This window comes from Astyanax mexicanus, chromosome 4, assembly GCF_023375975.1.
Source record: "Astyanax mexicanus isolate ESR-SI-001 chromosome 4, AstMex3_surface, whole genome shotgun sequence".
NCBI classification, from domain to species: Eukaryota; Metazoa; Chordata; class Actinopteri; order Characiformes; family Acestrorhamphidae; genus Astyanax; species Astyanax mexicanus.
This window is the reverse complement of record NC_064411.1, coordinates 49,425,640-49,447,825: the sequence shown is the minus strand read 5'-3', so window position 1 is coordinate 49,447,825 and position 22,186 is coordinate 49,425,640. Positions and strand designations below refer to the sequence as shown.

General features: G+C 38.5%; 1 protein-coding gene across 1 annotated transcript in view; it reads right to left on the bottom strand.

The window, feature by feature from the left end:
• Positions 1 to 1,446: 1,446 nt before the first annotated feature.
• Positions 1,447 to 22,186, bottom strand: part of LOC103031140 (protein unc-13 homolog A) — an 80,211-nt gene continuing 59,471 nt past the window's right edge. Inside the window, exons 26-42 of the mRNA XM_049478866.1 lie at positions 21,395 to 21,522; positions 21,135 to 21,220; positions 19,453 to 19,579; positions 18,666 to 18,762; positions 18,288 to 18,431; positions 17,077 to 17,154; positions 16,564 to 16,641; positions 12,904 to 12,992; positions 11,052 to 11,201; positions 10,521 to 10,644; positions 9,037 to 9,093; positions 8,092 to 8,172; positions 7,841 to 7,988; positions 6,050 to 6,106; positions 2,979 to 3,071; positions 2,707 to 2,866; positions 1,447 to 2,046 (exon numbers count right to left, since the gene is read on the bottom strand). Coding sequence (XP_049334823.1) covers positions 1,755 to 2,046; positions 2,707 to 2,866; positions 2,979 to 3,071; positions 6,050 to 6,106; positions 7,841 to 7,988; positions 8,092 to 8,172; positions 9,037 to 9,093; positions 10,521 to 10,644; positions 11,052 to 11,201; positions 12,904 to 12,992; positions 16,564 to 16,641; positions 17,077 to 17,154; positions 18,288 to 18,431; positions 18,666 to 18,762; positions 19,453 to 19,579; positions 21,135 to 21,220; positions 21,395 to 21,522 — 1,989 coding nt within the window. The 3' untranslated portion in view covers positions 1,447 to 1,754. The remainder of the gene's footprint in view (positions 2,047 to 2,706; positions 2,867 to 2,978; positions 3,072 to 6,049; positions 6,107 to 7,840; positions 7,989 to 8,091; positions 8,173 to 9,036; positions 9,094 to 10,520; positions 10,645 to 11,051; positions 11,202 to 12,903; positions 12,993 to 16,563; positions 16,642 to 17,076; positions 17,155 to 18,287; positions 18,432 to 18,665; positions 18,763 to 19,452; positions 19,580 to 21,134; positions 21,221 to 21,394; positions 21,523 to 22,186) is intronic.

Sequence of the window (22,186 nt, the reverse complement as noted above, 5' to 3'; positions counted from 1 at the left end):
GCGGCTGAGCGGCAGGCTGACCCGCGGCGGGCACATGGAGAAGGTCACAGTGTTAAAGTAGCTTGGCTTCATCATGCACAACATGGTGATGACAGACAGGAGAAAAAAAGACAGAGAGAGAGAGAGAGAGAGAGAGAGAGAGAGACTGACCCAGTTCTTACTGATCCAGACAGACAGACAGATCGATAGATAGACAGACAGGAAGTGGAGTTCAACTCCTTAAACATGCAAAGAAGGCAAAGTGCAAAGTATTCCAAACAAAGCGAACGAATCAAATCCCAGTGTGGATTTTTTTTTTTTTACAGTGGAACCGTCTGAACGTCAGCGAGGAGCGCTGAGGAACGTTAGCAAGGTGTGCTGGACAGGAACAGAAAAAAAAGAAAAAAGTACGAGGTACGGGTACGACTGTACCACCTCAAGGCAGCGATGCAGTGTGTTTACGCAGGCAAGCAATGGTAAAATGGCAAACGGCTTTTAAAAGCGGTGTTTTTTTCTGTAAAAATGAACAGTTAAAGCAGCAGTCCGTATGATTTTGGGGATTTAGCACCCTCTCTGGTGAGAACGTACAGTTGCACTGAAAGCGTGTGGAAGAGTACTTTTAATGCAGGTTAATGAAGATTTTTTGTTTTCTATTTTTTTTATTTGTTCATTTATGAAATCCTGTGAACATATAGAAAGCAATTGCATCCAACAAACCTACCAGACCACTCTGATTTGGTTTTTGGAATTAATATATAATGAATAAATCAGATGTTTCATGGATGGCTGTGTTTCCAGGATTAGAATATAATAATAATTGTCCCCTCCCAACTCAGAAAAACTACTGCTTTCAATATAAAAACGTAAAGTTTAAATCTTAGGGACTGCTGCTTTAAAAAACAATTATGGCAAACCATAAATCCAGGTGTAGCAAAGCAGAGAAATCCAGGCGGTTGGAACAAAATCCTGTGGAGGATTTATGGACCTTTCTGGACCTGGATTTACCAAGTAAGTTTGTCAGTGTGTCTGTATGGAGCTGATCACTGCCTCTATTGTTGGTTTGAATATAAGCCCTGTGACATGCTAGACTGAAGTCCTCAGTAAATCTGATCACGTAAAGTGCAAAAAAAGAAGACATGACTGTGTGTGTGTGTGTGTGTGTGTGTGTGTGTGTGTGTGTATTTACAGTATGCGTGTGCAGTATATCGTCGCTGTTGCGTAAAAAAAATAGTTTTTTTCTTCTTCTATTTTTCACTTTCTGACATGATTTTAATCTGGAAGTTGTTCTTTATATTGTATCCAAATTTTCAGATTACTGATTTAACAGAGATGCACCAAAATGACTTGGAATAGATGTAACAATAATTTTACTTTATTTTTTATTGAAATGTAAGAAGGTTTTTTTTCCTTCTCTTATAAAGTTGCTGTTTTTGTTTTTTTTGTTTTATAAGGAAAATGTAATTTAGAGCGACAACGACGATACGATTCCTTTTGATGATTAAAGCGCATCACAGCTGAATTCCCTTTTAAAATATGACAAAAAAGGCAAAGATGAAAGAGCTATACCTCTGACATCATTATTTGCTTGAACCAGGTCTCATTGCTTTAGTTTTCTGTACAGAGATACAATACTGTAGGATCTGTACTGAAGTATTGGAGTCTGTACTGTGCGAAGTGTTGGACTGACCTCCGCTTGACTGGTTTGGTTACTGGTGTGCATGTCTGTGTGTATGTCTGTATTTGTGTGTCTTTCCCATCCAATTGTATCTTTGCTTCTAGCTGCCCCGCCCCTCCTCAGCCGAGCGCTGGTCGGACTTCAGCTTGACGAACTCTTTGGCCACTTCGTCGTTGTTGCGCTGGGAGAGGATGCGCAGTACGGTCAGGCCCGTCTCGTCCATGTGTACCCGTTTACCCAGCGGCAGCCAGTAAGCCCCGCTGCCCCTCGCCACCACGTCTTTCAGCTGCACCAATGCCATGCCCACGGTGCGATCCTCCCGCGCGAAGCAGTAGTCCTTCACACAGACGTGCAGCTCATAGCCCTCAGGACCCAGCTCACTGCCCAGAGAACTGCAGCAAGAGAAAGATAAAGGAGAAGAACCTTAAGAAGCAGTAAATACGATAAGTATCACAATACAGGGGATAAAGAACAGTTTCTTCCCACAGGCTGTTAATATGCACACAGATAATATAATCACTGACCACTCTCAGTTCCCCTATAAATCCTTATAAAAAAAAGTACTTGTATTCAAAATTTTAGTTTCAAGATTCAAGATTTTATAAAGATTTTATTGTATGTGCACAGTAAGAAACAGTACAGAAAGTTTCCTCATGCAATGAAATTCTTTCTTTGCTCCTCGCCAAGTAATGCAGCATAAAGAGAAAAGTAGTATACAATAAATATACAATAAAGCAAGAAATAACAAACTAACTAAATATAATAAATATATAATGTCTGTTAAATTTACATCCAGGATGGAAATATATACTTGATAACAGTAATGTGTTGTGGATATTATTTATTTAAGGAACGATTATCTACAGCAGTGAAAAATGAAAAAAGTGCAAAAAGTTTATTAATGCAATTATAACATTAATGGTATTTATTTTATTTTTTGTATTTAGTGTATATTTGTCTGTTGTCTGTATTATTACTCATTGCCTATGCACCTTGTGTTGTGTTCTGTTTTGTCTCGTAAACTATTAAATGATATGCGAGGGCAGACTTACAATTGGACAGACTCGACAAATTTCGGGGACCAGCTGTTGTTTTTGGACTTGGTGGCGAACTTCCTCTTCTTGTCGCTGAGGTGAGGCCCAATGATGTACACTTCCACGAAGGGGCGGAATATGCCCTGGGTCTGCCAGCGAAGGTCATTGGCTGAAACCACTGATCATCAAACAGAGAGGCAGGGATGAACAGTGTTAATAAAACCAGTAAAATCCACCAAAACAGGATAAAAAGGTGCAGATATTTCAGAGATTTAGAGCCTGAACTAAACCTTTAACGTTGATTTTGTGTCCTCCTCCATTGGGGTCATTAAGAACCTCTATGGTCATGGTCACCTCGCCCACGGGGTCGTCCACATTTGCGGCTGAAATATGGGGTACAGGACAAAAACACAATAACCAGTAATTAATATCAGACAGGACATCAGGACTTCAAGACATGCTAACTTGTACTGAATACGATCAAATTCTCACAGCAATGCTCTTTTCCCCAAAATCGGACACTTCCTTCAACAAAAGCGGGACAAACTGCTCTTACGCCTTTAGGATTCAGTGACACAAGAACATTGAGGTCAGGATCCCAGAAAACATGCTTATGTTGGGCCTTTTGATTAATAAAAAAAGGTCATCCATAGATGCTGTCCACAAGATGGGGCTGTACTAGTGACCTCTGTGTGGTTTTTAAAAGCCCTGAGAAGGATGTTTAACACAGTTCCAGGGAATTCTTTCCTTCCTTCAGGCAGAAACAGCACTTTTCTCTCTCTCTCTCTGTCTGATGAACAAAACTGCGATTGGCAGCAAAACTGAGACTTCTACCCAAAAGTCCATCTGCTGATTAAACTGCTTGAATGAATTAGATAATTACTGTCAATTAATCTTCTGAATCAAAGAACAACAGTAAAACACAAGAGCTTAATACTGGCAATGAACACATACACAGATACACTGTAAAAATATCTGCCTCCTGTCATATTAAAAGGCAAGTACAGATGTACAGAAGTATTGGGACAATGCTCAATTATTGTTTCTTTAATGGTAAATCAAGGGTATTGGAAAAGTGTTTAGCCAGCTTTTCTTGGAGTGTCTCTACTATCCTCGGATGTCTTTTGGAAGCATTGCTATGAGGATTTGATTGCATTTAACATTGATTGACCCTGCATACTGTATGCATACTCCTCTAATCCATTATTAGATGTGAGGTTTAGGTTAATGTGTTTCAAAGAGTTATATTATATTGGTAGTTGTTCTTTATAGGAACCATACAAGCTGTGTGTGTGTGTGTGTGTGTGTGTGTTTTAGCAATGGATAACACGCTATACACTATATTGCCAAAAGTGTTATTGCTCACCAATCCAAATAATTAAACTCGTGAAATTTCACTACTCACTACTAAATATTCCATAGCCAACTGTCAGTGATATTATAACACAGTGGAAGCGACTGGTAATGAAGGAACTCGCTCTGTTGGTGTAAAATGTCCATCATTACAGACGTTCAAACTTCATGTAGCTTCAGATTAGCTCAAAAAAGGTAGAAAATAGAAAGCAATGGCTTAAAAGCTCCAAGCCTTCTATCACCATCATCCTTTTGGCAATATACATTACATTTACATTACATTACATTACATTACATTACATTTGGCAGACGCTTTTGTCCAAAGCAACTTACAAAAGTCAAGTACAAAAGTAATAGAAGTTAAAGGTAAAACATTTTTAGATAGGGCTTAAAGGAGGTCGAAGAGAAATAATGGGATAGAGGAGTGAAGGAGGGGAAGAAGGAAATGAGGTGTGTCTTCTTAGGAGAGTAAGTAACTTCTGTCTTCAGGAGTTTATTAAAGATATCGAGAGATTCTCCTGATCTGGTAGTAATATAGTGTAGTTAAATGTATTAACTAGAAATTACGTCCACAAATTTTTGGAAATATAGTGTACAGTCTAATAGGCTTTGTTTACATTACCAGGCTGAAGTGACTCAAATCAGATTTTTTGCTCAATGTGGCTCAGATTGGGTTTTTTAATGGCTGTGTGAACAAGCCAAATTAGATTTTTTAAAAATAAGATTTGAGTCACTTTCATATAAGTTCCTAAATCAGATACGTATCCAATCCATGGACATGCAACATGAATGTGAACAGTCAAATTAGAATTTATGCACATGTTTGCTTTTACGCATTAGCATTAGCGCTACATGCTTCTCTCTCGTACCCACACTGCATCTCTTGGTGCAGCTGTGCAGCTATAGCTGCAAAAAACAGCAAAAGCAAGCCACCTGGCATTTTTTCACCTCCTCGACCTGAGCATGAACTTCAGACCAGCTGTTTCCTGTTTCTCCACTCCAGCAAAAAATGCTGCTCCACATATGAGCTGATAACAAACGCATCAATTTCCCTTTATAAAGCTACGAGTCGCCTCTTAAATATGGGTTTTTTTGTTGTTGGTGAAGAAGGAGACATATACAGTTTATACATGTATCAATGTGTAAACTGTATATGAGGCGTTTTAGGGACAGATTTGTTTACATTACACACCGATACAGATCACTTATGTTTGTTTATGTGAACAGTCAAGATAGCCAAATCTGATCTGAGCAAAAAATCGGATTTGAGCAATGTGGCTTGTAATGTGAACGTAGCCAAAGAGAGATTGGTTAACCCATTATTATACCTCCTATACAAAGAGCAGTCCAGGCTGAAACACTCTTTATAGCTTCATTAAAAATGGGTGTGGCTATACTGGCTCAATAGGGAGTAATGGATAGATGGATTTATGCAGGCAATAACATCCCTTAATACAATTAAATGTATGTAGAAGGCATTACTACCCACAGTGGACAGCAGTGCAGTGGGTGATAATGATCATAACCGGACTTCTGGCTATAATTGACTTCTGGCTATAATTGCATACATCCAATGTTCTTTAGCTTTCAGAGGATGTGGAAAAAGTCACGGGACATGATACTAGTCCCATGTCATTTGCTAATGTATATAGATTCACTTTAATATTACACTCTGAAACAATTAAACAGCCAATTAAATCACACCATTTTCATGAGGTCAGAGATTTACGGCCCTACAGATGACGCTGGTGCCACGCCGTGGTGGGACATGTGCTCAGTCCTGCCCTCTGTCCCGTGCTCCTGGCACCTCCACGCAGCAGCTGGGCTGGTGGGAGGCAGGCCACTCACTGAATTAGGCACGATTAGCATAATTACCCAACGCACATATGCGAGTATGCAAACGCCTCATTTGCATGCATGAATGTGAATGAGCTCTTTGTTTAAGTGCAGTCAGTCATGCTCATGCAGGGAGTTGCCCATTGTTCCCAGAGCTGGATGAAAAACATACCCTTCTCTGGTAGAACATCCTCACTGGGGGTGAACCTCACCCCTTTACCTCCATGGACTGGTGGAGAGAGAGAAAGAGAGAGAGAGAGAGAGAGCATAAGGAACAGGACTATAGAGACATATATTACAGTAGCAGACAAGCAGGTACAGCAATAGATGGCAAATTAAAAGACACCCTACTGTGGGGTACAGAAAAAAGAGAGAGAGAGTGAAGGAAAGAGAATAATATATACCTAAATAGAAGCATATTTAAAAAATGTTTGTGTGACTACACCATAGAAGGCATTACTACCCACAGTGGACAGCAAGCATACTAGGTGGTTATGATCATGACCGGTAGCTTCTGGCTAGATCTGTCCATGTGTCAGAGATCAAATCCACATTAAATTCAGGAGAACCCACACACATACCCTGTATGTCAGTCTTGTGTTCTTTAGCTTCTATGGGACATGGCAAAAGTCATGGGACACAATACCTGTCCCAAGTCCCATGACATTTGGCATGTGAGCGTATATATTCAGTGTTGTATTAAACTGAAAAATACATTATAGTAGTAGATAAACAGATAAACAATAGACAGAAGATTAAACAAAACCAAACTAAAATGGGGGTACAGATAGATAGATAGATAGATAGATAGATAGATAGATAGATAGATAGATAGATAGATAGATAGATAGATAGATAGATAGATAGACAAAGAAAGAGAGAGTGATAACTTGGTAAAGTAGAAGATGTAGAGAGGATAGATGGAGAAAGGTTAGAGAGAGAATCTGTGATAGATAGATAGATAGATAGATAGATAGATAGATAGATAGATAGATAGATAGATAGATAGATAGATAGATAGATAGATAGATAGATAGATAGATAGATAGATAGATAGATAGAGTGATAACTTGGTAAAGGGGTCTTTTTCTGTCGGACCCCAGGAAGAGTAGCAGCTATTGCGATAGCAGCTAATGGGGATCCAAATAAAACAAATAAAGGGGAAGGTGTAGAGAGGATAGATGGAGAAAGGTTAGAGAGAGAATCTGTGATAGATAGATAGATAGATAGATAGATAGATAGATAGATAGATAGATAGATAGATAGATAGATAGATAGATAGATAGATAGATAGATAGATAGATAGATAGATAGATAGATAGATAGATAGGGAGAAGGGAGATAGGCCTAGATAGAGGTGTATTTTGTGTGTCAGTTAGTGTGGAGGCTGTGTGTTTTCCTGTATTTGTAAGGGACCAGATGTCCTCCCGTTCTTTAACAAATATTGGCACTTCAATTATAAAATCTCTTTCTGAGGTTAAAGTTAGGCTTAGTGTAGTATTACAGGGGACATATGTTCATTATAAGTTCTTTGCACAAAATCACTCTCACATAAAGAGATCTTAACAGCTCTTTTCTTACCTGTTTCTGTCTCTTTCAGAATGAGACGTTTAAGGGCTCTGATACTTTTATGCAAATAAGCTGTTGGTGGCCCCTCCATTGTTTACGCTGAGTGTTTACCACACGTAAGGGTTAGCTAATGTTCATTCTTAACTGTGATGGAAATGCAAAACTCATTATTTGAAATTTCTTACATCTCCATTATCTGCTGACTTGCAACAGACAGTAGATATAGATCCCTCCATCAGACAAAGTTTTTTTTAAATTTGGAGAGTTTACAGTGTTTTTAGGGGCAGTCCAGATCCAAGTGAAACACAAAAGCACACAAAAAGTAAGTTTTGCCTAAAGTGTCCCCACAAGAACAGCAAAACCAATGTGTGTGTGTGTGTGTGTGTATATGTACCCTGAGTGTGCTGTGACTGGATGAATTTCCTGATGAGTTTGTCCGTGGCCTGGGTGTAGAGTGAGAGAGCGTAGTGCAGAGACTTCAGATCCGGACTTTTCTCCAAAAACGTCTTCTTCAGACCCACACCGCCAGCGTGGAAGTATTGCTGTTAATCACAGACAAATACGCATGAGTTAGAATGAGTTACTTTGGGGGAAATGATTGTGAGTGAATGAGTGTGTGAAGAGTGTGAGTGTGTTTGTAATCACCTTTATGGTGTCCAGTGCCAGCTCAATAACTGCACACTGTTTAGGGGTGAGTGCCTTGGCCTCTTCTCGCACCATGTGCTCCTAAAGATCAAAAAAAGAACAAAGGGGGTCAGTACATTTATATACACGTATTGTTTTGTATACACGTTTATTTTATTTTTAGTAAAAAAAAAACAGTTCCTGAATCAGATTCTCTGATTTTGCTATTTATAGGTTTATGTTTGAGTAAAATGAACATTGTTGTTTTATTCTATAAACTACAGACATCATTTCTCCCAAATTACAAATGAAAATATTGTCATTTAGAGCATTTATTTGCAGAAAATGAGAAATGGCTGAACTAACAAAATCTTAAATAATGCAAAGAAAATTTAAATTTTTGTAAAATCAAAGAAATTCATCATTTTTAAATATTTTTATTATCTCAGTTAGGGGTGTGCCATATAGGCAATAATAACATTTAATTTTCATTTTATTGAACTAGTGTGTTCTTGAAATAATTTTTGTAATTTAGGGAAATACCATGAAATATTGTGATATTATTTTAGGGCCATATCACCCACTATTTATGCACTATTTTTACTGAATCATTGTTTTAGAAGTAGTAGTGATTACCAGGAATATTTCCAGAAAAGGCTGTTGTTACTGTAAGGCTGTTACTGTATCTCCATTTTTGAGAGCCTTCTCATGAATTATCCAACTTGGTGTCCCAATACTTTTGTCCACTTAATATAACTTAAATTGTTAAGTTGTCACAATTTTGTGATGATTGAACCAATAGAAATAGACCAAAATGGCTTGGAATAAAATAGTTTTATATTGATTTCCATTGAAAGTGTCTTGCTTGTCCTTAATGTTACAATTCTGGAGATTTATCACAGCAGTTTATCACATCATATCATATCGTCCAGGCCTTTAATCAAGAACATGACCTAGCATTGTTACCTTTAGCTTGGAGAGCTGTCCCAACTCTTTAGCAGCATTGAAGATGAGCTGGGTGCCCTGAAACCACACAGAGGACAAGGTTCGGACACACAGAATCACACTAAAGCGATTAACACACACTCACACACACTCACACACACTCCACCACAGAGCTGAACCCAACATTAATTAAAAAGACTGCATTAGATCAGCAGCCCATCTCCTCTTGTAGTGCTTAAAGACAGGAAGCATCCTCAGCTCTGTTCCGGCCTCTTCCACCACCGGATCATATTCATCTTCCCGCTCTTGTAATAGTGGAATATGATCTGTCAGCATTCAGAGCTCTTTACCAGAAGAGAGCACGTGGGGTTAGCAGACTGGTGGACATATAGGCCCAATACCATTTCATCCCTACCCCTCTTTTTTGTGTGTGTAGGGTGATTATTGTTAGGCTGGAGGGGTCGGTTAGGGGAAGTGTTAGGGCTACAAGACCCTTCAAATAGGAATTTTTAGAGGCACACTAAAAACAGAGGGTTATGAGAATCACTGGAAATATGGCGGCAAAGAAACCAATAAATGTTAACCAGCAGCTAGGTTGCTAAACTTTAGCACTCCATTGTTAAATCTCTGTATTGAGTTCATGAGGGGGTGTCCCAAATCTAAGGGGGAGGATAACTTGTTCCAAAAAAAAAAAGAGGTTACATTCTAAAACAAGTAGCAAGGGTACAAAGAAGAAATGGGATTGGCCCATAGGGTCAGTTTGCTGCCCAAAGATTAAACCTAATCTTGGCCTAAATTGCAGCACTACATGTAACACCATTGGACATTAATTAAAGTCCAGGGCTGCGTCCAGAAACTTTTGCTACTCCTCCTCTCCTGCTCTCCTCCTCCCCTTTCCAAGAGAAGAAGAAGGTGGAGGAATCGAGGAGAATAGAGGAGAGCAGAGGGTCAAATAGAGAGAAGGAGCTGTAGTAACTGGGGGAATGGGACAGCTGAGCCCTTTTAATAGGATGTTGACGACTGAAAAACTGAGCCAATCGCAACGCTCGTTCTCAGGGCCCCTAATACTGCCCAGCCAATCACAGCTGCTGCAAACAGTCACCACACACATGTTCATCTTGTTAAATGTGGGTGTTTAAACTCCTGTTTATTGCAAAAAAATACTGCATTTTTTAAATTATGTAAAATATTTGCCAATCAAATAAATTGAAAGCCTTTTGTAAATTCATTTTTATTTTATTTATCTCTTTGTTAGTTGTTTATAATAGGTGGTGACATGTGTTCTACAGTCATGTACGTGTTTTAATAAAGCTAAACATACTCAAGCTTAGATAAGAAATCATTTTTAATAAATTAAACAATTAATTTGATTTAAAAATCTGTGCTTCGGTGCTTTTCTTGAGTAAGATACTCTGGTCAAAAGTAGGACTCATCAATGAAGATGACCCAGTGTCGTTTTGAATCACTTTAAAGTGTACAAGCACGAGTGTGCTGGAAACTCTTACCGTTTGGTCCGTAAGTTGGGGAAGAACAATGGTTTTCTCCATGGTGTTCATGACCAGCTTCCACAGCTCTTTGAGGACCCGCTTCAGAACTGTCTTCTCACAGATCTTAGCAAACAGAGTCAGACTGAGAGAAAAGAAAGCGAGAGAGAGAGAGAGAGAGAGAAAGAGAAAGAAGGGAAATGTGAAATAGATAAAGAATGCAGGATGATCGCCACCCCACCTCATCCCCAACTCATCCCGAAAGTACTGAATGGATCACCACCATTCCTGAGAATTTAATGCTGGGGGGCTTTATACCCTTCTAGCCCATGTCTCACATTAGTTATAATGTCAATAGGTTCATGCTTATCTGCTCCAGAGAGTCTCATTCTATTGGCATATGCACAACTCCACTATTTTTCCTAAATAAAGGTTAAAAATATATATTAAATAGTTCTAGCATGTGTTAAAAGCTTGGAATCTGCATGTAAATCGGTCAATTATAATATAATACCATTTCTATACTATATACATAATACGAAGACATCTTACTTGCTATCAAGGAAGTCCATGATGGGCTGCAGCACGTTGTCGGCGTCTTGAGCGAGGCTGCCGTTCCCGTTAGCAGGAACATTGGCTCCCTTCACCTGACTCAGGATGTCACCCATCTGCCTTATGCTCACCTCAATGTGGGGCTGGAAACTATGGAATAAACACACACAAACATACACACATACTTAGATGCACAGTCACATACAGTACGGCACACTGTTGTAAAGCAAACATGCACAGAAAATATCAGGATGAGGGCACAAGCTAATGGGTCTAAACTATGTGGTGCATCATCTAAATGTGATACTTATTCTGCAGTCGATGTAGGACTTTCCTATGAAGACTCCTCTTAGTAGACTGTTGGTCACACTTATGAAACAGCATGCATTGTGGGCGTATTACTAAGTTGTATACGAAGGGTCCTTCACTTTAGAGCAACCTTCTATGAAATAGTAATCAAACAAATAGAAGAAATCCTAGTTATTGGAACCCATTTAATAAGAAAACAAGAAGTGCATCATCTAGATGTGATATCTATTCTGCAGTCGATGTAAGACTTTCCTATGAAGACTCTTCTCAGTAGACTATTGGTCACACTTATGAAAAAGTATGCATTGTGGGTGTATTACTAAGTTGTATACGAAGGTCCTTCACTTTAGAGCAGCCTTCTATAACATAGTGGTCGAACAAATAGAAGAAATCCTAGTTATTGGAACCCATCTAATAAGATAACAAGAACATACAAGGACATACCATTCTTAATCTATAGGGTTTAATATGACGTTGGCCCACCCTTTGCAGCTAGAAATGCTTTAACTCTTTTGGGAAGGCTTTCGACATGGTTTAGGAGTGTGTTTATGGGGATTTTTAAACTTTTGGGTTGAGGTCAGGACTAAGGAGTCAAGTTCTTCCATACTAAACTTGCTTATTCATGTCTTTATGGACCTTGCTTTGTGCACTGGTGTGCAGTTATGTTGGAAGAGGAAAGGTCATCCCTAAATTGTTCTAGCAAAGTTGGGAGCATAGAATTTCCCAATATCTTTTGGTTTGCTGAAGCTTTAAGGGTTCCTTCACTGGAACTACCAAAGTTTACTGAAGGTAAACTTGTAAATCATGCTTTATATTATGATCAACTGCCTGACCACTATGTTATAGGCTGTAAGAGCAAGCATCATTTTATTAGAGCCTATAACTCTGTGTAAGCTGTGTGCAAAACTGTTATACTGTTCCCTCTACAGCTCTATTTTCTTTCTCCATTTTAGTTTCTATGAGTATTCTAAACCTATAATTTAGTTAAGTTAAAAGAAAAAGAAGACTAATTGCATATTTTATCTATATTCTATTCCCTTTTTAGGCATAATAACTTAACGTTTTTATTTACAGTACATTTATCGACCTTGCTTTGTGCACTGGTGTGCAGTTATGCTGGAATAGGAAAGGTCATCCCTAAATTGTTCCCGCAAAGTTGGGAGCATAAAATTGAACAAACTCTCTTGGTTTGCTGAAGCATTAATGGATCCTTCCATTGTAACTAAAGGGCTGAACCAACTCCTGATAAACAACCCCACACCATAATCCCCCCTCTACCAAACTATTACACAACTTTGGCACAACTTTGTGGCTGAGTTGCTGTCATTCCCAATCACCTCCACTTTGTGGTTTTACCACTGACAGTTGACTGTGGAATATTTAGTAGTGAGGACATTTCATGACTGGAATTTCACAGGACCATGATGAAATTCACTGAGCTTCAAAGAGTGACCCATTCTTTTACTTATGTTTGTAGAAGCAGTCTGCTGAATGCCTAGATCCCTCAGTAACTTCTTACAGCATTACTTTCAGCAGGACTCACCTGACTGCAAAGATTCTGCTGAGGTCGTCCATCACAGTATTGAGTTTGACTTGAAGGTCCTTTAGGAAGTCACTGGCTTCCACATTTAGCTGTGGAAAAAAAAGAAAGAAAAAAAGAGATCAAATCACAGCACACTACTATTCGCTCAACAGCAGTGAAATACAGAGATTTCATCATGGTTCTGAAGAAGCTGCAGAACATAAGCAATGGAAACCTCTTCAACAGCTCAATGCTGGTGGATTTAAACCTCTGTAGCCCATACATAGCATTTAGCATGGTGCCAAAATATTTTAGTGTTTCAGTTCCACTGCTAAATCATTGCTATACTTATTCTATGAGTATTCTAAAGCTATAATTGAGTTAAATTAAAACAAAAAAAGACTAATTCAATATTTGATCTATGTGTTATTCCTCTGACCACAGAATAGAAAGAAAAAAAGGTATTTAAATATTTTTTTTACTTAAAAACTTTAAGTTTTTATTTACATCACATTAATATTTATGGCATTGACCTGATGCTCTTTTATCCAGAGTGACTTACAAGGTTAGTCCTATTATAAAGTTGGTCCAACGTCACGTAGTGGAGTCTTGCCCAAGGACTCTTATTGGTGTAGCCCAGCATAGTCACTTAGATCGGGAATTGAACCCCAGTCTTCCACATGAGTGTGGAGACTCACAAGTGTGGAGAGTGTGGTGCTATCCACTGCGCCACACCAACCACTTAGCCATCTAATCAAGTTTTCAGTAGGCATTACTTAAATTTTAAGGCAACAGTTTTCCTTAAAAGTTATTTTAGTGAATTCAACTGTCACATTCTCATCCTGTTCCATGTGCTTCTTGGTCTATCTCGGTTTCTATGTCTGTTTTTTCCTAGCCATGTGCTTTCTTTCTCCTTGTCTCCACCTATGTCTTCAGTGCTCCGCCTCCTCATTACCTGTCCCCAGGTGTTTCCTTTTTCCTGTTCCCGCCATGTATATTTAAGCCCCTGTGTTTTCAGTGTTAGTTTGTTGGATATTTCTTGTTTTCGTTAGTTAGTCCTGTTAGTTTATTCATCCTGTTTATGTGTTTATTTCTTTGGTTTATTTCTGTTTCATTAAATATACAGTATATTTTTTTTGCAATTGTGTCCGCCTCCGTGTCTCCCTTGCTGCACAATCTGATATCAACTTATTGTGTTGATATCATATTCTTAATATCAGTCATTTCCAGATTATTACACATTAGTCAAGAGATGATTACGATATTAGTCATTAATGGAGTTATACTCAGAAAAAAGCTTTTATATGCTTTGAAATTAATGTGTTATCTGGTAAAAAGGGCCCAAAAGGCAGTAAACGATGGGTCATGCAGTACTATACATTACTATGCACCAAGTGTTACTGGATAACAGGTGGACCAGAGGCTTTACTGCTGCTGCTGAGGAGGATGAGGAGGAGGAGGAGGGAATGACTAAGAGGTTTTGGAAGAGACAGTCTGAGTGGGAGTTTTACTGTGGGGTGACTAAGGAAAGAGGGCAGGAAGGATGGATGGGAGAGAAAGAGGGATTGGTAATTGACAGAAAGATTTAAGTGCACAGCGGGCAGCTGGAGCGAATGTGTATTTCCTGGACAGGAACGCTGGGTAAATCAGCACCGAGCACAGCCGGAGGCAAAACCCAGTCCAACAGCACCAGAGGAACCCAGAACAAGTCAAGTCAAGTCAAGTCAGCTTTATTTATAAAGCACATTTAAAAGACACAAAGTGCCGACCAAAGTGCTGTACAATAAGATCAAGTAACACAACCTAATTTAAAAACCAAGATAGACCAAGACAGAACAACAACTAACATCATCAAACTCCGCTCAGGATCCAAATGCCTGAGAGAACAAATAGGTTTTCAAATTAGACTTAAAAATATCCACTGTGGCCGATTCTTTTATAAAAAGTGGAAGATTATTCCAAAGTCTTGGAGCGGCTATAGAAAATGCCCGGTCACCTTTGAATTTCAGCCGAGACCGAGGAACATCTAGACACAACTGGTTGGAGGAGCGTAAAACACGAGGGGTCGAGCGAAGGAAAAGGAGGTCAGAAATGTAACTCGGAGCCAAACCATGAAGAGCTTTAAAAACAAACAATAAAACTTTGAAATCCACCCGGTATTTTACTGGAAGCCAGTGCAATGAAGCCAGTACAGGGGTGATGCTCTCCCTTTTCTTGGTACCAGTCAGGAGCCGTGCAGCTGCATTTTGGACCAACTGCAGACGTGACAGGCTCGACTGACAGATACCCAGGTACAGTGAGTTACAATAGTCGACACGAGAGGAGATAAAAGCATGTATAATTGTTTCCAAGTCCCTAAAAGACAGAATGCTTTTGAGCTTAGCTATGTTTCTAAGGTGATAAAAACTACCTCGAACAACTGTGCTAATTTGTTTGTCGAAATTTAGGTTGGTATCAAAAACGAAACCAAGGTTTCTTACATGGTCATGTACATTGGTACTCAAAGGCCCCAGATCATTAGCTATAACACTAGCCGCGTCAGGATTTCCAAAGATAATAATGTCAGTTTTGTCTTGGTTTAGCTTGAGGAAATTTTTTGACATCCAGCATTCAACATCCCTCAAACAATCAAATATGAGACGCAAAGAACAGTTTTTTCTTGGATTAAGTGGAAGATAAATTTGTGTATCATCTGCATAGCAATGATATGAGATGTTGTACTTCTGGAAAATAGATCCCAGAGGAAGCATATACAGGGAAAAAAGGATAGGTCCCAGAATGGATCCCTGGGGAACACCACAGGTGATAGGTGCAGAAAAGGAAGAAAACGATTGACCCAACTTAACAGAGAAAGTGCGATTTTCTAAAAACACGGCACTGAGTGATATATGCTGTATAATGTTAAAAGTTAAGCCAATTTAAAATAATACAGTAACTGATTACTGATTACTGTTTTTTTTTAGTTAACTAAATTTACTTTAGTCAAAAGTTCTGGATCTTGGTTTAAAGAAGGTGGTAGAGCTTTTAAATGCCTTAAAACGACCCTGGTTAGAAACCCCCATCACATGACGTCCCCAAACTAGAAGGCTTTTGAACGTATGATCAGTTTTTGCTCAATGTGGATCAGATCTGATTTTTTCATGGCTGTGTGAGCACATCAAATCCCATTTTTTCAAATCAGATTTGAGTCATTTCCATATCTAGTCCTAAATCGGATAAGTATCCGATCCATGGACATGCAATATAAATGTGAATGCTCAAACTAGAATTGATGCATCTTTTTGCTTTTACGCATTAGCATTAGCGCTACGTGCTAATGTTCTCTCTTGTACCCACACATCTCCTTGTGCAGCTGTGCAGCTACAGCTGCAAAAAAAAAAAAAAACAGCAAAAGCAAACCGCCTGGCCTTTTTTTCACCTCCTCGACCTGAGCATGTACTTCAGACCAGCTGTTTACTGTTTCTCCACTCCAGCAAAAGATGACCGGTGGTGTCTGACTAGATTTGTCCATGCGAACAGACAAGCGACTCTGACAGAATCACGTCCACACTGATACCATGAGACCCCACACACCCAAATCCCTCAGGTCAGTGCAGCCTCTTTAGCTTATACTAGTCCCATGACTTTTGGCATGTTGGCGTATATGAAGTTTTGGAAAACAGCTGCTGAAAATGTACTCACATCTTTTCCTCCCATGGCTTCAAACATCTTCTCCAACTGCACCCTCAGCTGCTGGATGTTATTAATAATGATGCAAGGCTGATCAAGAGAAAAACAGAGGATATTAATGATTAAAATGATTAATTAAAGTAAAATTTAATCAAAGCTTAATGCACACACAGTGTGTCTTAAAACAGCTTACAGAACCTAAACACACACTGATAAACCATATTCCCAGCAGCCTCTACACCACAGAGGACTGGGAGTCAATTAGAGTTTCACTTAGCCATGTGAGCTGAACAGGATGTGTGTGTGTGTGTGTGTGTCTACTGGGGCCAATCCCTCTCAGACTGTGCAGGCTGCATTCAGCTAATTACTCCATCCCCATTCAATTAAACACACAGATACCTTTTCCAGGCTGATCAAAGAAGCAGTTTAAGGACTTTTCCTAGCGATATATTGAGCACACACATATGAATGTTAAAAAATAAGACACACACACACACACATACACACACACACACACACACGTACCACTTTCTCCTTATTACAGTGGTTGGGGAAGTCCTTGGCAATGATATCAGCATATGACAGGAGTACAGTTCCAATAGTCTGAAAGAGTAAAGAAAGAAACATGAAACATACGGTACTTTAAAATGAACAAACAAAACAAAAGTTCAATAGATAAATATACTATAAGGCAAATTGAGAACCAGACAAATAGACAGTCTGTAGACTGACAAAGGTCTACCCAAATCTGACTAACAAATTTCTGCCTTAATGCGACAGCAGACTGACAATATTCTGCTTTAATTAGACTGTAGACTAAAACATCTGTCTCCTAATTTATTTAAAAACAGACTGACAAAAGGCAGTCCCGATATAAATATGGGCAAACAAAATTATTTTAATTTAATAGACTGTAGACTGAATAAATCTTTCTAAATTTGACAGCAGCCTATGAAACATAGATTTGAAATTCTGTCCTAATCTGTCTGTAGACAGATAATTTTGTCTTATTCTGACTGTAGACTTAAAATTGTGTCATAATCTGTCTGTAGACTGATAATTTGACTGTAGACTGTTAAAATTACCATAATCTGTCTATAGACTGACAAACATCTGTCCTAATCTGACTGTAGACTAAGATAATTATGTCCTATTCTAACTGTAGATGTAAATTTGTTTCCTAATCTGTCTGTAGACTGACAAACGACTGTCCTAATTTGACTGTAGCCTGATAAAACGTTCCTAGTCTGTGTAGACTAAAAACATGTCCTAATCTGAATGTAGACTGATAATATTATAACTTAATCTGTCTGTAGACTGACAAACGAATTCCCTAATCTGACTGTAGACTGAAAAATTGTTTTATTCTGATTGCAAACTGATACATTTTTCCTAATCTGAGTGTAGACAGATAATATTCTGACTTAATCTGTCTGTAGACTGACAAACATTTGTCCTAATCTGACTGTAGACTGATAAAATTGTCCTGATCTGTCTGTAGACTGATAAAATGGCCCTAATTTGACTGGAGATTTACAAAAAAAATTTCCAAATCTGACTGGAGATTTACAAAATTCTGTCCTAATCTGACCACAGACTGACAATATTCTGACCTAACTTGACTGTAGACTGAGAAAATCGTCCTAATTTGTCCATATATTTATTTAGATTAGATTTATTTACTTACTATTTATTTATTTTATACTTAATCTGACTACAGTCTGACAAAACAACACCTTGGCGAATCTCTTCATGTAACTGCCGACGATCTGGGGGTCAGGACACTCCAGTTTCCTGATAATCTCGAAGCTCTGATTGAGTTGAGAGAAAACATCCACCACAGAGCAGGAGAATAGAGCATGCTCGGATGTTTGCTGGAACTGTGGAGGAAGACAGAGATGCTTTCATATATTTCTGACATATAGAGTCCAAAAGTGCACAGTGAATGCTTGGTTATAAAACTGCTTGTAAACATTATTTGAAGATGATAAATTAAAAAAGACATTTTAAGAATCATGTGACATATATAACTACTTTTATAAACACTCATATATGTTTTTTTTCTGATATATGAATCATAAACAGTTAAATGAACAGGCATGTGATATATTTACCCCATCCTTTGCATCCCTCGCCAGGGCACCATGCAGGAAATCCTTAGATACTTCTTCATTTTCATCCAACCAGAGAATCACGAACGGCTCAAACCACCTATTACACATTGAACATGCATCAACCTGTATTAGCAGAGGGTATGATGGTACAGTATATGCACCAAAGTGAAGCTTGCTACCACGAGACAATTTCCCTAAATAGTTGGGTGCTTTTACATCTATTCTAATCTGTATATACAGCTTTGAAAAAATAATAGACCACTTAAAATGATGAGTTTCTTTGATTTTACCAAATTGAAAACCTCTGGAACATAATCAAGAGGAAGATGGATGAAACTGTCAAACATCAAACTGTACCAGGAGTGGCATAAAGTTATCCAAAAGCAGTGTGTAAGACTGGTGGAGGAGAACACGCCACGATGTATGAAAACTGTGATTAAAAACCAGGGTTAGTCCACCAAATATTAATTTTTGAACTCTTAAAACTTTATGAATATGAACTTGTTTTCTTTGCATTATTTGAGGTCTGAAAGCTCTGCATCTTTTTTTTTTATTTTAGCCATTTCTCATTTTCTGCAAATAAATGCAATGTTCATTTTACTCAAATATATACCTATAAATAGCAAAATCAGAGAAACTGATTTTTGATTCAGAAACTGAAGTGGTCTCTTAATTCTTTCCAGAGCTGTATATATTTATAGTTTGGAATCGTGGGAGTTTTACTCCTAGACCCCTTTAGTTAAAGCTTATCCACTATTCCAGCACTTCAGTATTTGGCAGCACTCACGCAGGATATTCGGGTACGCGGTCTTTGGAGCAGGGCAGCTCCTTGCAGTACTCGTTATACAGCCACTTGACTTTGAAGTGAAGGTTCATGTAATCTGCGCTTTTACACAGCCGGTTCTTCTCGTGCTCTGAAACAGACCACAGACAACATCAGCACTTACAGCAGCTCAGGATACGCTCGGGAAGAGTGCAGAGATAAACAGAGATGAGCAGAGATAAGCAGAGATAGTGCTCGAGATGGACAGATCAGCCAGGGAGGGGCAGCAGGAGTACGCTCTGAAATGCAGCTCAATCAGCTGAAGAGTAAAGAGTGTAAAAGGCTGTAAGGCTGAGCAACCATTTTGCTGTAAAATATCATCAATAATATCTTGCATATTTTACAAGTTTTGCCATTTTAATAGTTACATTTTCCATATTCAACCATAAGAGGCCTTATCATATACCCTGTGCTACCTTACTCCCCTTAACAGTCTATTTTCCTATCTTGCACCAACAGCATTTAAGTAGTATTGGAGTTTAGAAATAAATGCACACTGATGGGCATGGTGGTCTGGAAATGATGTGTGTTCATGTATATTTCTATAGGTGTGCCATGCAGAGCACAAACCCGACTTTTAACTCAACAATAAGCAGAATAAAGAATAAAATAACATTGCTGTTTCCTTAAATAAGCTGCTGGTGTATCTTCACAGTGTAAACATGCAGGTCAGTATCCTCTGCTGAGACACACAAAGCGCCACGCTGTTAAGATACGAACACACCAAAGTCAGAGGTCACCTGCTTCTTAAAGGGAATGACAACTGGCACACTGATTGGTTTATTTTATGTTACGCCCAAAACACACCCCTGATCTTTTGGGCACTAACGATACCAAAGACACATCGACACGCCCTAAATCCAGCTGCACGATCAGCAATTGGCCAGTGCGTTATATATCGGAAATAGGCCCCGCTTTCCATGAAGCATATGGGTAACGTGCAGCATATGAGTTTGCATTTTCTTGTTTAAAAAAGCATGGATATTGTCTTAAAGGCAGCATATGTTGATCTAAGATCTCAACATACTTTTCTGCATTATACTGCATCACAGAAGTGTACTGACACACTTGACACATACCATGACTGACCCTGGCTTTTGGACGTTCTGAACGTTTTTGCTGAACGTTTTTGCTGAACGTCTAAACGTTTTTTTCTTTTTTTTTCAGTTTTGAAACACTTATTTATCTGACTACAATACACATTTTCACTATTGTCACTGATGGTCCAAGCTTACATAAAGATTATACATAAAAATGATTTCAAAAATATGACTCCAAAATCCTGATGTGCTGCACCTGATTCCTATTTCGGGCATTTTTAAAGCAGTAATGAATGAGGGGATGTCCTATTTTTTCCTCACAAAGGCATTTATATTAATTACATTTTACAGAATATATTAGATAAAATAATAATAAGATAAAATGCCAGACAACACAGTGTTTTTTGTAGGGTGTCTCAGGTTTTTTCACTTGACTGGATTTTGGAAGTAAAGGACCATCTACAACACAGCAGTGACAAAATTGCCATGGAAGTGTGTACAGTGTATATTTCCAAGCCTGTATGTGAATCAGACACTGGGTTTTACACTTTATTACAAACAATTATTTAGATCCAGTATATTATTGTAGTGAATGACAGTCCTCACCCTCCATGGCATATCTCATGTCCTGAGCAAACATGTTCCACATGACCTCCGCACTGATCTTCCCCACATTCAGCTCCTGAGGGAACCTGCACACAGAGGGATTATGGGTACTGTAGTTTCTTCCTAACTTCTCAGAATCCACTGCAGGTGTTTTATTCACAGACCAAAGCTGAGAACCAATTCTAAATCCACAAGAACTCTGAAATCAATTTTAATACACATTTTACATTTATCAGGAATAGTCGATTAGTAACACTAACTGGTTCAGACAGGGGGTGTAGGAGTTCTTGTCCTCCTCTATAATGGAAACGATGAGGGTGATGAGTTTAGACCAGAAGTCCAGGTTTTTGATGCTGGGGCCCTGCTCCTCTGGAGGGACACTCTTAGACTGGAAACACACACACACACACACACACACACACACACACACACACACACACACACACACACACACACACACACACACACACACAGTGAACAGCTGTTGCAGCTCAAGCAGTGACAAATTAATGTTCAAAATCTTTTTGTTAAGCTATTATATATTATACTATAGCTGGATTTGTGAACATGAAAGGATTGATATGGAAAAGATTAAAAAAAGAAAGGAAAAGAAGGAGCAAAAAAAAGATACACGTATAATGGACAGAAAGAGAAGAGAGAAAAGACATGAGAAAAAAGAAAAAGTAAGATTAAAGGGAAGAGAGAAGAAAAAGAGAAGAAGAGACAAGATGAGAAAAAAATAATACGAAAAGAGGCAAGAAGTAAAGAGAGATAAAATACAAGAAGAAGGAAAGAAAAGAACAAAAAGAAACAAGAAGACAAAAAGTAAAAACGTAAGAAGATAAATAGTAAATAAGAGACAACAAGGAAAATAAAGAAAAAAGAGGAAAAAGGAAAGTAAAAGAGAAGAGAAATGAAGAGAAAGGAAAAGAAAAGAGACAAGAAGAAAAACGAAGAGAAAAGATAAGACATTAAAAGACAATTTAAGAAAAGTGAAGTGAGGATGAGAATAGAAAAGGAAGAAAAGGAAGAAACAAATAGTAAAAGGAAGA